This window comes from Lepus europaeus, chromosome 12 (assembly GCF_033115175.1).
Source record: "Lepus europaeus isolate LE1 chromosome 12, mLepTim1.pri, whole genome shotgun sequence".
NCBI classification, from domain to species: Eukaryota; Metazoa; Chordata; class Mammalia; order Lagomorpha; family Leporidae; genus Lepus; species Lepus europaeus.
Genome location: NC_084838.1, coordinates 37022801 through 37037868, shown reverse-complemented (window position 1 = coordinate 37037868; position 15068 = coordinate 37022801). Strand labels below are relative to the sequence as shown.

Here is a 15068-nt window from a genome sequence, read left to right as displayed (position 1 = left end):
CTCCAAGCCTCGTTTTAGAACTGATGGAATTGAATCCCGGAAAGGTCACGGGATTTATCTGTGTCTCCCACTTAGTGACAGAGCCCACGCCTGGGTCCTTGGCACCTCACCTGGGGCTCCTTGGCTGAGATTTACTGTGGTCGTTTTCATTCTGATGAGAAAGCGTCACTGGGGAGGCATCCCCGGGTCACCTGACCACTGTGGGTCTGACAGCTGCTCACTTACGCGGCACAGACACTGCACAGAGTAGATGGGGCTCTCGTCACTGAGCCATCAGAGACACCAGTGCAGCCCACCAAGGTCACACAGCCCAGAACGGTCAGCCTGGGTCTCAGAGCCGAGCTCCCCGGGGGCCCCGGAGCCGGTTCCGCTTCCCGAGCGCCCCCCCCCCCCCCCCCACCTCTTGCAGAGCTGCAGTGATGTGCTCCAGGAGCGCTTCGCGGTGGAGATGAAATGCAGCTCGGCGCTCCGCCTCGCCGCCCTGCACATCCAGGAGCGGATCTACGCCTGTGCCCAGCCCCAGAAGATCTCTTTGAAGTACATAGAGTGAGTGGCGGGGGGAGAGCAGCTGCATCGCGTCGTGATTTTGCTGGCCCCGGGCCAGGCTGGCCAGACTCTCCTGAAAGCCGATATCAGCTCCTAGCCAGCTGGCCAGAACCTCCCCATCTGTTTCCCTCCCCACTGTCTCCCACCCGGCCCGGCTCCCCCTCTGCGCACCCCAACCCCCCATGTCAGAGTCTGGCTGCTCCCTCTGGGGCTGATGCCAACTCCAGATGGACAGACACAGGATTCCCTTGTGAATCCCCAGTCCCAGGGAGGATGTCGTGGGCGATCTGTTGACGGCTTTGTTGTTAGGCTTTTCTAAGGGCAGGAATGCTCTGGAAATGAATTCTTACCGGGGTGGGTGTGTGTGTGTGCGTGAACCCATCCCTGTCGTGTTATTCCCCCTCTCCCTCCCCTGGGCAATCCCAGGATTCCATCACCTCCTGATTCTTAGCTTAGAATTACCCTGAACAGTTTTGCTTAGCCCCTCGCCAAATCTCAACCCTGCCCTGGCCGTGCACAGTTAAATGGAGGATCATAGTTTACAACTAAAACACGTCCTGGGCCCTACTGCAGGTGCACAGAGTTGAAGCTGTAGGGAGTGGGAACCGAGAATCTTGTTCAACAACGTCGTGGCAGGTTTTGAGGCTGCGAGGCTGGCATCACCCCGAAGCTCGGGCTTGGGGCCATATGTTGTCCCATGAGAGTGTGTGATCTGCGTGTGCCATATGGATTGTAGGAGAAAGGACTGCATATTCCTGCTCTGATTCACAGGGTATCACACCGCACCGCAGCAGTGAGCTCCAGAGAGCTCAATGGGGTCTAACTTCTGAATAATGGCAGAGGTGGTTTTTGTGGAGTGGGTGGGGGTGGGGAGGGAGAATCTATATCTACAGGTGCATGTATTCCTTTTGCTGGAGATAGGCTCCGCATGACTGTACGACAAAAACACTCAGTGCTGACTCAAAGGTAAGCACACTGTCCAAATGGGCCTTTGTCTCCAATGTCTCCCGGCAGGAAAGACTGGGGAATTGAGAACTTTATCTCTCCAACTCTACTCCGAAACATGAAAGGCAAGGACATCAAGAAAGCCATTAGTTTCCATATGAAAAGGAACCAGAATTTGCTGGAACCCCGACAGAAGGTAGCGTCTCACATCCTCTCCCTGTGCACCTGTCGTGAAGCCTTGGCCTGGCTTTCAGGCAGTGAATAACTCTGACTTCAACTGGGTCTTTCTTCTTTCTATTTAAGCAACTTATTTCTGCTGCTCAGCTCCGTTTAAATTATCTGCAGATCCTTGGGGAACTCAAGACCTACGGCGGGAAAATCTTTAATGCTACTTTAATGGTACGTAGTAGAGAGCTGCGGGATCCTGCTCTTGCCAGAGACCTTAGATCCTCGAAACAATCAATGTAGCTGAAAGCTGGAAATTCTGCAGGACTCCACCATGTATTAGTACTGTTGGAGAAAATAAATAGTAAGCCATTGGCAAGTGTTTGTCGGGCCCTGGCGCAGGATCAGCCTACAAAAGAGCTAGAGGAGGCAGTGCTGAACAAGCTGTGGCTTCCACCCTGGAAGGATGAAGCCAGCTGCCCGGGAGGGCGAAGCAAAGCCATGAGACGGAAGCCGGCCGCTGCTGTGGCACCACTGCTGGCTTCCGGTGGAGCACAGGAAGGGGAAGGGGTTGAGGAAGGGCACAGGCGTTGGCTCTGGCCAGACTTCAGGACCGTGGAAATGCATCCCAGGGGAGGGTGCTAGAAGTGTGGCGGTGAAGGGGGAAGATCGGGAATCTGGAAGGAGGTGTAGGGAGGTTAGACGGCCACCTGGCTGGGCTCAGTCCCTCACACGGGGACGCCTGAGCTGGAAGGAGGTGGAAGGAGGTAGACAGCCGCCCGGCTGGGCTCGGTCCCTCACATGGGAACACCTGAGTGGTGGGCTGGGAGGGGAAGGGCAGCAAAGGAGCCATCCTGCTATTCCTGTCTTTGCTCCTGCTTCCCTCCGGAGCCAAGGCCTAGAGCAGGTGCTTCGCAGCAGGGCGGGGCTGGGGTGTGTGGTTTCCGGGCCCCACACCCCCCACTCAGCCCAGAGCTGTCCAGCCCAAAGCAGATTCACCGATCGGATACTTGGGGGTTTTGTTTCCCTTTTGTATCAGCCAAACTCCTTTCAGAGGAATTCGTGTGCCTCTCAGTCCTTTCCAGTGATGGACTCGTTTCATCAGATTGCTGACCTAACCATGCAAATGGACGAGGAGCATCCACGCTTTGAGACAAAGGCAGAGCAGGGCATAGTTAGGGGAAGGGGGAAACAGGTGGAGGCTTTGTAGAAGTGCAAGGCTTAGGAGGTGGAAGAGAGACTGGGTGACAGGAAGGAAGAGTTCAAAGGTTCAGGAAAAATTTCCAGTTTTTCCGAGGGCTAAGATCCAGCCCTCTCCCAGCCTCGGGCCCCTGTGCCCGAGGTCCCTTCCCCTTCCTGTCTGAGGGAAGAACTGAGAATGGGAGGAGCAACGGACCACACTGAACTGGCCCAGGGTGCTTGCTGGGCACCAGCAGTTAGAAAATAGCGGGACCTACAGATTCACAGTTTTGCTTCTTGGTTCTAACAGCAGCTCACATCATTGGTTACCATGGATCTGAACGGGATAAGAAAACACCAGGGTCATCATCATTAGGAGTTCAGCAATAATACAGAATTTCAGCTGTGTGCAAGGCGTTTCTCAAGGAGGCTGTCTCTTGTGTGTCCGGCCCCACGGGCTCTGGGAAGTTAACGTAGAATGCGAGGCTTCAACCGAAGTCAACAGAGTTAAGAAGTCGTAAAGTGCTCAGCGCTGGCAGAAAAGTGCAGAGGAAGTGGTGTGGGAGTGACACGGAGGAAAGGGCTGTTCTGGGCTGGGCAGGTGCTGGCTGTGGGCAGGAGACGTGCTGGAGGTGTTGAAAGTAGGGGCAGTGTTTCCACGGGCAGGGATGGCAGGGCGGGGATTCCAAGAGAAGCACACGCGTGCTGTAGGCACACAGGTGTGAAAGCCCGGACTGTGTCACCGGAACAGGGAACAGTCCTGTGGTTTGGCGTGCTACTGGAAAGGGGCTTATGGGAGAGAAATTTCTACCTAATCTCGCTGTCACGGGGCCTGGGGTAGGCAGTCATCTTAGAGATTGGCAGCGAAGACCAAAATGGAAATCAAAGAGTTACTAGAGAGGAACCTTTTTTTTAATTAACTTTTTTTTATGTAATGATTTTTCATTATATGGAGTACAGTGTAACACCTCAATATATGTGTATAATGTATAATGGTCAAGTCATTATATAATATGTGTGTACAGTGATAATGTACAATATGTGTGTACAATGATAAGTCAGGGTAATTAGCATTTCCCTCCTAAACATTTATTTTGTGTGAGGAGCCTTTGAACTTGCGTCTTCTAGTTCTTTATAAAATATACACTGAATTGTTGGAGGAAGTAGGCTTTCTTAACATGAGCAGTGTATTTACACCAGCTCATGGATGGAGACTAACCCCGCTTCCACCCTCCCGCAGTTACAGGACAGAGAATCCTACATTGCCATCTTAGTAGGAGCCAAGTACGGCATTAGCCAGATTATCAACAGCAAGCTCAACATCATGTCCACGTTGGCCGAGTTTGCCAACATCAGCCGCGTCGAGCTCACGGAAGAGTCTGAGAAAGTGAGCATGGTCAAAGTGTACCTCCAAGACGTCAAGGTAACGACCGCAAGCGGAGCGCTCTGCACACAGCTTCTGGAATCTGGGCAGATCATCCTGGGGTGCTTTATTGCATTTTGAATCATGATGGAGTCTAATGCTCAACATCTGCTGGCGAGGGTGAATTGTCCACCTGTCCCATCAAGAGGAAAGTGGTGCCCAGGGTGAATTATCCTGGGAGGGACCTGAGCTGGACCATGCGCTTTCCTGGTCCTGCTGGGCTCAGAGAGATGGCTGGGCACACCAGAGGGTTGTATCACACGCATGGCACCAGAACGCCAGCCCGAGTTTGAGTGGTAGAAACTGAAATGAATGAGTAAAAAGTGCAGGGCCTCTGGGGCTGCCTTGCATTGATACCGCTGTCTTTTGATTTAATCCAGCCTGCTCAAGAATGGCGCTTTGTCCTGATCACCCTCTCCCTGCCCCCCCATTCCTGCTCCTTTTCCAAGTCAGGTCCCAAAGGGGCCCCATTGTGTGACTGAGCAAGGTGGGGTGGGTGGTTGGAGGGAGGGGTCAGGGTAGAAGGTAGAGAGGCAGAAGACCTCGCACAGATGCGAGGAGAGGAACCCACTGTGCATGTGCAAATGTGTGTGTGCATACACACATGCATTATGATTGTTGCGTATCTTGTGTGTGTCTTCAAGGATCCTCAGGTGATCTGCATGTGGACATACACATGAGCATTGGGATGGTGTATGTGTGTGCACGTGCGTGTTCACTCAGCTGTGTGTGCAGGTGTGCACACGCGTGTGTTGTGATTGTGAACGTGTGTGCACATGTGTGTTCACTCAGCTGTGTGTGTGCACATGCATTGTGATTGTGTGCACGTGTGTGTTCACTCAGCTGCGTGTGCAGGTGTGCACACGCGTGTATTGTGATTGTGAACGTGTGTGCACGTGTGCATTCACTCAGCTGCATGTGCAGGTGTGCACACGCGTGCGTTGTGATTGTGTGTGTGCACGTGCGCGTTCACTCAGCTGCGTGTGCAGGTGTGCGCACGCGTGCGTTGTGATTGTGTGTGTGCACGTGCGCGTTCACTCAGCTGTGTGTGCAGGTGTGCACATGCGTGCGTTGTGATTGTGTGTGTACATGCATGTGCACTCAGGCGATTGTACACAAGTGCATGTAGTCTCGTGTGGTCGTGCACCTGTGTATGTGTACATACACATACTCAGAGCCTTGTAGGTGAGACTATGGGGCACCTGGTGACCCGCCTGGACACTTGAAATGTTTCTGCCCCAACATGGCCCTGTTGTGCGGCTTCAGCCCATCTCTGGGCCCTTGGTAAGCAAAATTCTCTTTGCCTTCCCAGGTTCTGACTTTGCTGCTCGAATCCAACAGTGCAAAAGACCTCGCCTGCCTGATCGCTGGGTACTACAGGCTGTTCGTGGACCCAGTCACCTCCATTTTCCTCTGGCCTGGAAACAAACAACAAGGGCACCGAGTGTCTGCTGAAGAAGGTGAGACCCAGAGGGTTGCCCTAGGAAGGACGAGTCCATTTCACTGACCTTGTAACTAGCGGCAGCCTGCAGGGAGGTGGTGAGCTACGTTGAGCTGAGACTACGTTGAGCTGAGACTTCAACTCAAGCGGGTGAGAACCACTGCTCGATGTATTTCCAAGTAAGCAGTGGATCTCTCCTAAATAGAAAATGCAGAAATTCTCTTAAAGCCAAGGAAGCCCATGGAAGACCATGGAAGCCCATGGATTCCCATGGAAGGCCATGGAAGGTCATGGAAGGTCTGATTCCCTGTTGTTCCCAAGACCATCTCTAGGACCCACCATATGCTTCATCGTTTCTCAGCAAGAGAGATGTCACTTATCAGTTCAGAAAGTAGGTGATCTGACTTCTCTTGGGTGCACTCTTGCATTCTCTTGAACTATAATAGAAATCTTCAACCTTCCGTGTTTAGAAGTAGGGGGTGCTGGAGACAGGAGATACTTGAAATCAGGCCACATGAGGAGTGAAGTGGGGGCCAAGTGAGATAGCTCTGGGGCCAGCTCCCAGCTTCTGTGGGGCTTTTGTCTCATCACCACGATGCTGTGTGTTCCCAGGGGTACAGGTGTTTGACAACTATCTCTGCAGGGGAGAAACACTGCCTAACGCCATGGTATAAGCACCGCCACCATTCCCAACTTCCAGTGTGACGTCATTGACTGGAGGTGGGGAGAGCTCAGTAGCTCACCGTGATGCAGTGTGCAGTGTTTCCTCTATGGGTGAGATGGGTGTCAATCATCTCAGGAGAACAGATGATGATAAAATTAGGGAAAAATGCGGTCATGCCTTGGTGTCCGTGGGGGACTGGTTCCAGCACCCCCTGGGAACATCAGAAACCACAGGCGCTCAAGTCCTTAGATAAAAATGGTGTAGCATTTGCATATTGCCTGCCAGATATTTTAAATCATTTCTGGATTACTTACACTACCTAACACAATGTCAATACTATGTAGATAATTGCTATACTGTATTGTTTAGGTAAGAATGACAAGAAAAAGAAGTCTCTAACATTCAATACAGATGTAGTTATTCCCTGAATATTTTTTTAAAGATTTTATTTATTTTATTTGAGAGTTAGAGTTATAGACAGAGAGAGGTAGAGACAGAAAGAAAGGTCTTCCTTCCGTTGGTTCACTCCCCAGAGGGCTGCAATGGCCGGAGCTGTGCCAATCTGAAGCCAGGAGTCAGGAGCTTTTTCCTGGTCTCCCACATGGGTCCAGGGGCCCAAGGACTTGGGCCATCTTCTAATGCTTTCCCAGGCACATTATCAAGTGGAGCAGCTGGGACTCGAACCAGTGCCCATATAGGATGCTGGCACTGCAGGCAGTGGCTTAACCAGCTACACCACAGTGCTGGCCCCAAAAATACATATTCTTAGGCCTCACACCCTTGAGATTTCACTCAAGTCCCCAGGAATAGGACCAGGGATCTTTTAAATACGACACCCCATATGATTCTTTTTTAAAAAAATTATTTTCATTTTATGTGAAATGTGAGAGACAGAGACAGGTAAAGAGAGAGAGAGAGAGATCTCCTAGCTGCTGGTTCATTCCTCACATGCCTCCAACAGCCACAGCTGGGCTAGGCCAAAGCCAGGAGCCTGGACCACAGCTGGGTCTCCCATGTGGGTGGCAGGCACCAAGCCCTGGAGCCATCACCTGCTGCCTTCCAGGGTGTGCATTAGCAGGAAACTGGACCAGAAGTGGGGAGCCAGGACTTAAACCACTCTGATGTGGGACGCAAACATCCCAGGCAGCACCCTGACTGCCTGTCCCCCCTCTGACACCCAGACAGGACAGGGCTAAGATCCGAGAAGGGGGTGGGCAACCTGAGCCATGCTGCCTGTGGCACAGTCAGATCCAGTTCAATACCCTCCACGGTTCTATGAGGAGAGAGAGCTCAGGAGGTGGGGATGGAGCTCATCCTGTCTCTGGGCGTCCGGGACAGATGTGGCTCAGGTGGCCTGAGGACGTTGGAGCAAGTGGACGTGGAGTCGCTGCGCTCCTGTGTTGGTCAGTCTTGTGGGCCCTGTGCCAGTCACCCTCCTGGGCCCGCCTCCTCACCTGGCAGGAGAGGGGTGAGAGGCCACGCAGGCACCCGTCAACCCTGGAAGGATGGTCCGTAACCCCGCGTGTCCCCTGTGTTACAGGCTACGAGTCCAGGGCCTGCAGCGACTCGGAGGAGTCCTCGGAAGCAGACTGCGTACCGGAGCCCCTCTCCGAGAGTTGCCTGGGCCAGCTGGGCTCCTGCAGACCACTCGCCAAAGCCGAGCGGCGGCCTGGGAACAGTGGCGTGCCCGAGGCGGCCAGGAGAGGCCCGAGCACCTGCGGGGCCAGCAGCACGACAGACAGCGCCGAGTCCGAGGCCTCCGACTCCGCCAACACGGAGAGCCGGGGCTGCAGGACCAGCGGCTCGAGCGAGTCCATGGACGCGCTGGAGGAGGACGACCTGGACGCCTGCTCCGCCAGCGGCGCCTCCTTCTTCCACTTTGGCTCGCCAGCCTTCCCCGAGAGCCTGGGCTCTGCCTGCCGGGAGGAGAGGGGCAGGCTGGGAGCCGGCGGCTTCTTCTGTCTGCTGGACTTGGCCCAGGGAGCCGGCCCTCCGTGCCAGAAGGCGGAGTTGTCCCAGAGTCCCGCTCCCGAGGCCTTCGGCTGTGGGGCAGAACTCAGCACAGCCAGGCTGGACCCCAGGCTCTATGAGGGCAGCCGGTTCGACTACTACAGCCTGTGCTCCAGCGTCTCCCCGGTCAGCCACCTCAGCGACAGCTCGGACAGCACCGCGTCCCGGGGACAGCAGGCCTGGCCGGAGCCCCAGCCCAGCTCCATGCCCCCGCCACCCCTGGCCCCTGAGGACGGCAGCTCGGATGAAGAATACTATGACGCGGCCGACAAGCTCACACCCCCGGACAGCCTGGCAGGTGAGGCCTGAGACCCAGCAGCCAGCTCCTGAGGACCGACCCCCCCCCCCCCAGGCCCAGGAAGAGCCCCGAGTGAGGCAGGGTCCTTGTCCACCCTTGAGGAGGTAGAGCTGGATGGACAAGCATCACAGCTTCCAGCCAGGGCTGCAGGGAGGTTCAGAGACCCGGGGGCAGGCAGAGGCAGGAGGGCTTGGGGAAGGCTTCCCAGACACAGTTGGTGACTGAGCCTTATGGGATGAATAAGATGGACAGGAGGGTGTGACAGGCGTGCCAGCGGAGGGAGTGGCTGTGTCCCTGTTGACCTTGAAGCAAGAAGAACCTGGCTGACAGGTTGTAGGTGGCCTTGCAAGGCCTTCTGGGGCCCAAGGGACTGTGACTTCAGGAGGCAGAAGGTCTGTTGGCCACCTGTCTGTCAGGTTCTTTGTGTGTTCCTGCACAAAGCGTGCGGAGGGTCTGTCCGCACAGGACCACTGCGGGCACAGACGCACATACACACACGCACACAGTCCCACACTGGCTGAAGAGTGAAGGGGCGGTGCTGGGGAGCAGCCCCTGGACCCTGAGGGTGCCCCGCGGGACGGCCACAGCCCATTGCTGCTGCTCTCTGCTTCCCTGCTCCTGCCCTCCTTCCTGTGGTTTCCCCACGGGAAACCCTGGTTTCTCGCTCATGGGAGAAAGGCCAGTTCCTCAGTGGGCGCTGTGCAGCAGGCCTCTCTGCACTCCGGGCACGCAGACCAGATCTCCTTGCCATGTTGCCAAAGCGCCAGTCTCTTTGCCACCTCCGGCCTTTGCACGTGCTGCTCCTTCCGCCCCGGACACGCCTCGCCTTGTCCTCCCTCGGCCGCTGAGGCCCCGCCGTCTGCCCAAGGACGTGCCCTGCCTTGGGGAGCAGCTCCCCACTTTCCCGGGCCAGACCAAGACCTTGTGGCCATCCCTGCCACACCTGCCTCCAGCACCATACAGTCAGTGCCTGGGATTCTGTGAGTGCATTGGTGTGGCGCAGTGCGAATGGCTCTCCTTCCTGAGAACTCCCCCCGCTGCGGGCACTCAGAGTGTCTTTCTTTCATCATCGTGTGCCCAGGACACGGTGCCCGGCAGTTGTTGCTACGGGAATGAATTTAGTCATTGGCCAGAAACCATGGCCGGACTTCACTGCTCCCCCCGAAGAACCCCACCAACAGCCCTCCCTGCCCCTCGGGCCAGCCATTGTGCAGGGGGACACAGCAGAGACCTCAGGCAGGGCTTTTTATTTATTTATAAATAAGATTTATTTATTTATGTATTTATTTATTTATTTGAAAGAGTTACACAGAGAGAGAAAGAGAGGCAGAGAGAGACAGAGAGAGAGAGGTCTTCCATCTGCTGGTTCACTCCCCAAATGGCCGCAACAGCCAAAGCTATGCCAATCTGAAGCCAGGAGCTTCTTCCAGGTCTCTGATGTGGATGCAGGGGCCCAAGGACTTGGGCCATCTTCTACTGCTTTTCCAGGCCATAGCAGGGAGCTGGGATCTGAAGTGGAGCAGCCAGAATTCGAACTGGCACCCATATGGGATGCTGGCACTGCAGGCCCCGGCTTTACCTGCTACACCACAGCACCGGCCCCAGGGCCTTTTTATTTTTAAAACACTTTTTTATTATTATTATTTTGAAAGGCAGAGTTAGAGCAAGAGAGAGAAAGATCTTCTATCTGCTGGTTCACTCCCCAAATGGCTGCAAAGGCTAGTACTGGGCTGATCCAAAGCCAGGAGACAGGAGCTTCTTTTCAGCCTCCCACGTAGGTTCAAGGGTCTAAGCACTTGAGCCATCCTCTGCTGTTTGCACAGGCACATTAACAGGGAGCTGGATTGGAAGTGGAGCAGCTGGGACTTGAACCGGCGTCCATATGGGATGCCGGCACTGTAGGAGGCGGCTTTACCCAATGCACCACAGCGCCGGCCCCAGGCAGGGCCTTTTTATGGGGGTCTCACCAGGACATAAGGTCTTACTAGATACCATGTTTTTTCACAGGGAGCCAAGCTGAGTGCCTGGGTCATGAACTTGACGGCTTGGCTGGGGTAGGCAGGTACTTCATTCATAGTTCCCGTAGGAGGTGACTTCCCTGAAAGGAAGTTGGGGTACTGTGACAAAAGACTATGAAGCAGATCTTGGGCAACCAAAAACAAAAACAAACTCTCTCGCAATTATTGTCCCCATCCTTCCAGTGAGGAAATGGAGGGGATCAAGGTTTCACGTGGCAGGGGACAGTGTTGTGGTGCAGGGGCTTAAGCCAGCCTCCCGCATGGGAGCGCCAGTTCAAGTTCCAGCTGCTCCACTTCCAATCTAGCTCCTTGCTGATGTGCCTGGGGAGGCAAAAGATGGCCCAAGTACGTGGCCCCCTGCCACACACATGGGAGACCCGGATGGCATTCCAGGCTTCTGGTTTCTGCCTGGCCCAGGAGGTGCAATTGTGGCCATTTGATGAGTGAACCAGTGAATGGAAGATATTTCTCTCTCTCTCTCTCTATCTGCCTTTCAAATAAATGTTTCAATAAAGAAATAACTTTAAAAGTATATATTTAAATAAGAGATTTCTCTTGCCTGGGTAACAAGGCCCAGCCGGGGTTTGAACCCAGACAAGCCCAAGTCCTGAGCCCGAAGCTCTGTCCCTGCCTGTCTGTTTATTAATGTTCTTTCTCCTCTCTTGATTCCCAGGGCCCAGAGCCACCATTGCTGCCGCAGAACCCAGTGGCCCGAGAGCGCAGGGTGAGGCCGGCACCTGCAGCTCGGCAGACAGCGCACGCCCCGGGCCCGGCGGCAGCGAGACGAGCAGAAGGGGTGGGCTGAAGAAGTACCCCAAGAGCCTGAGGAAAAGGCGGTCCCTCCTGCAGACCGAGTATACCTCGCAGGTCTCCTTCCCCCTGGCGCCGGCGGCCTCCCTGGAGAGCCTAGACGACGTGTGCTACTACGACAGGGAGCCTTACCTCGCCCTGGGGGCCCCCTCGCCCACCGTGTCCTCCCTGCAGCACGTGCAGGGGGAGCCGGGCCTCCTGGAGACCAAGGCCCTGGGGCTGCTGGCGCCGCTCAGGGAGACCAAGAACAAGAACCCCGCGTCCAGGATCATGGAGATGGAGCCCGAGACCATGGAGACCAAGTCGGTCATCGACTCCCGCGTGTCTTCCATTTCTGCCATTCGCCTCCGGGTTGACCCCGCTCAGAAAGAGAACTCCGGGGCTGCCCCTGTAACTGTCTCCGCGGGCGCCCCCTGCTGTTCTAACCTGGGGCTTCCTGGCCCAGACACTGCACAGACCAGACCTTGCCAAACCTTCCCTCCGCTTCAGGCCCCACCGAGCAGTGCCCCCAAAGAGCTCAGCGAGGAGCCCGGGGACAGCGGCCCCCCTAACCCAGACAGAGTGCCCCCGGCCAGCAGCCCAGGACCGCCAAACGGCCCTCAGGGAGACACCTGCGAGCTGGCAGGGCTGCGGCTGGAAGCGGGCCTGGGCTCGTCCTGTACGAATCACGGGCAAGAAGCGGGCCCCCGGCACCCAGGGCCATCGCGGCCTGCCAGGGATGGGCCTGGGAGCAACGAAGGGGGAATCAGCTCGGCAGGGGACATGAGCCCGATCCCTGCAGAGGAGGGGCAGCAAGGACAGCCGTCTTCGGGAAGTGACAGCTGGGTTCCGAACAAAGATGGCACCAGCGGATCTCGGGAGGAAGCTGGGAGGGATTCGGGTGGCGCTGAGGGTTCCGTGTCACACACCGAGCCACAGGCCCCGGCTGGTGGGGTGATGACCTCCCTCCCCTTGGAGCCTCCTGGGATGGGTGTGGAGCAGACCCCACTGCCTCCCCCGGGACACCCCCTGGAACAAAGCAGAAAAACCCCCGGCCAGGCCTGCCAGACCCAGGAACAAGAACTATTGGTGGAGTTAGATTTGGAGCCTGATTTCTTACTTGGGGAGCAGACCGTTCCCTCAGCCTTCCCTCCAGTGGGGGTCAAGGCAGAGCCACTTAACCACGTGCCGAGAGAAGACACAGCCCCAAGGGACGAAGCTCAGCAAGTCTGCTATAATCCTGGCCCTGCGCTGCCAAAGCCACTGCCACGCCCTCTAGGGGAGCCCCGCCCTCCAGGGGAGCCCCGCCCAGAAGCTTCAAACCCCTGCCCCCTGCCAGAAAGCGCAGAGGACCGGTCCAGCGTCTGCCTTGCCGCCGAGAACTCCTTCCTGTGCTTTGCCCCAGAGAGCCATCCCGAAGTCTCCACCAGTCTCAGAATGGCCACGGCTTTGGGGTTTGCAGGCCTGAATGAGACCGTGGGCCCCAGGATCGGGATGGAGCAATGCAGCTGTCAGTTCTCCTACGCCACGTGCTTCCGTGGCCTGCAGCCCGAGACGGAGGAAGAAGACAGGGACCCGGCAGCACACCCCACAGCCCCCCTCACCTCACCACCCTCTGCAGGAAGCCGCCTGGTTCTGCCCTGGAGGCCTGGCCGGGCCCACAGCTGCAGCACCGCGCCCCTGCCCAGGAAAAGCCACATCTGGCCGGAGTTCTGCTCCAGGGCGCTGAGGCAGCTGAGAGCCACTCCTGCCAGCACCCCGGAGGGCTTCATCCGGCTCCTGGAGAGCCTGCTGGAGCTGCAAGACATTTTAGAAGCTTCCTGGGGGGTTGGCCACAAGCACCCCCCGGAGAAGTGCACCTGGCACTTTTCCGAAAGCCGGAGCCGCCTCTGCATGGGCTCCCAGAAGCTGCTGTCCAGCTGTCAGCACGTGATCAGGATGGACCAGTCCCCCGAAGAGATGCAGGGGGCCGTGCGCGACACCTTCCAGCACCTGGTGCAGCTGGCCGGCCTGTGCTTCCAGCTCACGGACTGCAGCCGCTGCTCCGGCCGGCACAGGGAAGCGGCCGGGAACCTGAGGGACGTGGTGTACACCTATCACCAGTTTGTGGAGGCTGCCAGACTCACCTGCGAGAGGGGCTACCACGACCTGAGCGTGAAGCTCTTGGCCCGCCACTGCACGGCCCTCACGGCCGCCGTGTTCTGTTTGACCCAGAAGTTCCGGGCGTCCACCGCCCTGTGAGCCCATCCACTGCGAGGAGGCCCCCTGCCTGCCCTGGACACCGCTCTGGACACAGCCCTTCCGGTCCCCTGCCACCCCCCTCAAATGTTTACTATATAGAGTATTCAAATAAACTTGACCTGAATCTCATAGAGTGGTGATGAGTCTGAGTCAAAAGCAGTCCTTGGTATTCATTCAACAAACCTGCCCTCCGTAACTGCCTCTGGGTCAGGGCTTGTGCTGGGATTTGGGGTTTACAGGTCAAGGTGAGTCCCTGCCCCTGTCAGGGTGCCACAGGCCTCCTGCAGTATAGATGAACAGATTGCCACTAGCAAGTGTGCACCATCTAAGGAGTGGACACAGTGGATATGGAAGGAGCCAGGGACGAGGGAAGAAAAATGAAGGTCGCCAAGAAGCAGCCTTGACTTCTCACGTCACACCAATGTGACGATAACCTTTGCAGTGCGCACAGGTAAGAGTTGATAGATTCCACCTTCCCAAGTTCCGGGAGGCCTGCTAGTCTTGGGGGCCTCTCTGCAGCAAGCATAGGTGGCCACCAGGTGGCAGCAGGTGCCTCTATCCCACAGGCAGGCGTGTTCTACACTTTATTCCCAGATTGCACCCCTGAATCTTGCACCCTGTTTCTGTTTTAAATACACTTAAATATTAAATCCCAGAATTAGAGTTGCCTTTTTAAGGGTAATATTAGAGCAAAAGAAATCTATTTGGTTCCTTTCTCACTAATCTCACTGGAGCCCGTTAATCCCAGTTAATCCTGGTGGACCTTGGACAAGCTACTTACCCTCTCGGTGCCTTCGTTTTCTCCGCATAAACTAGGACACTAACCCGTGCCCACGTCACAGGCTGTGCATGTAGTAAAGACAATCCAGGAAACGCTTGGTGAGTGTTGGTCCCGACCCTCAGCTTTCATGGAATGCCTGTCCCGGTCTGAAATTCGCCCTGCATTTTGTTGTCAGGTGCCAGGGAAACATTTCAAGACCACCTTGGGGGCCTTTCCCCCTGGCCTCTCTGGGCCAGAGGTGGTGTAGTGGCTCCCCTTGGGATCCTAGAGTTCACTAAAGGGGTCCCCTTGTCCCTCTCATGCCCTGGCCAGCTGGGAGCTCAGGGCTGCCCCTGTGGCTCCACTCCCCAGGGCTCGTGTGCGTTTTCTTATGCACACCACCAGTGCGGCTTATGGAGACAGTGAGGTGCAGGGGGCGCTGCGCCATTGACCCTTGCCTTGAGACGCAGAGCCTGGCATGTGAGGTGGCAGGGACGGCTGCCTGGCCGCGGTGTGAGAGCCCGTGGTTATTGACTGAGGAGCGGCTGTGTTTTACAGCCCGCCTTCCTTTCCCCACTCACCCATCGCA

General features: G+C 56.2%; 1 protein-coding gene across 1 annotated transcript in view; it reads left to right on the top strand.

Moving 5' to 3' along the window:
- Positions 1-13787, top strand: part of FRMPD1 (FERM and PDZ domain containing 1) — a 47132-nt gene extending 33345 nt beyond the window's left edge. The window contains exons 9-15 of the mRNA XM_062206962.1: positions 410-546; positions 1561-1687; positions 1795-1890; positions 4076-4258; positions 5571-5718; positions 7904-8671; positions 11363-13787. Of these exons, the coding sequence (XP_062062946.1) occupies positions 410-546; positions 1561-1687; positions 1795-1890; positions 4076-4258; positions 5571-5718; positions 7904-8671; positions 11363-13719 (3816 nt within the window). The 3' untranslated portion in view covers positions 13720-13787. The remainder of the gene's footprint in view (positions 1-409; positions 547-1560; positions 1688-1794; positions 1891-4075; positions 4259-5570; positions 5719-7903; positions 8672-11362) is intronic.
- The last annotated feature ends 1281 nt before the right edge of the window (positions 13788-15068 follow it).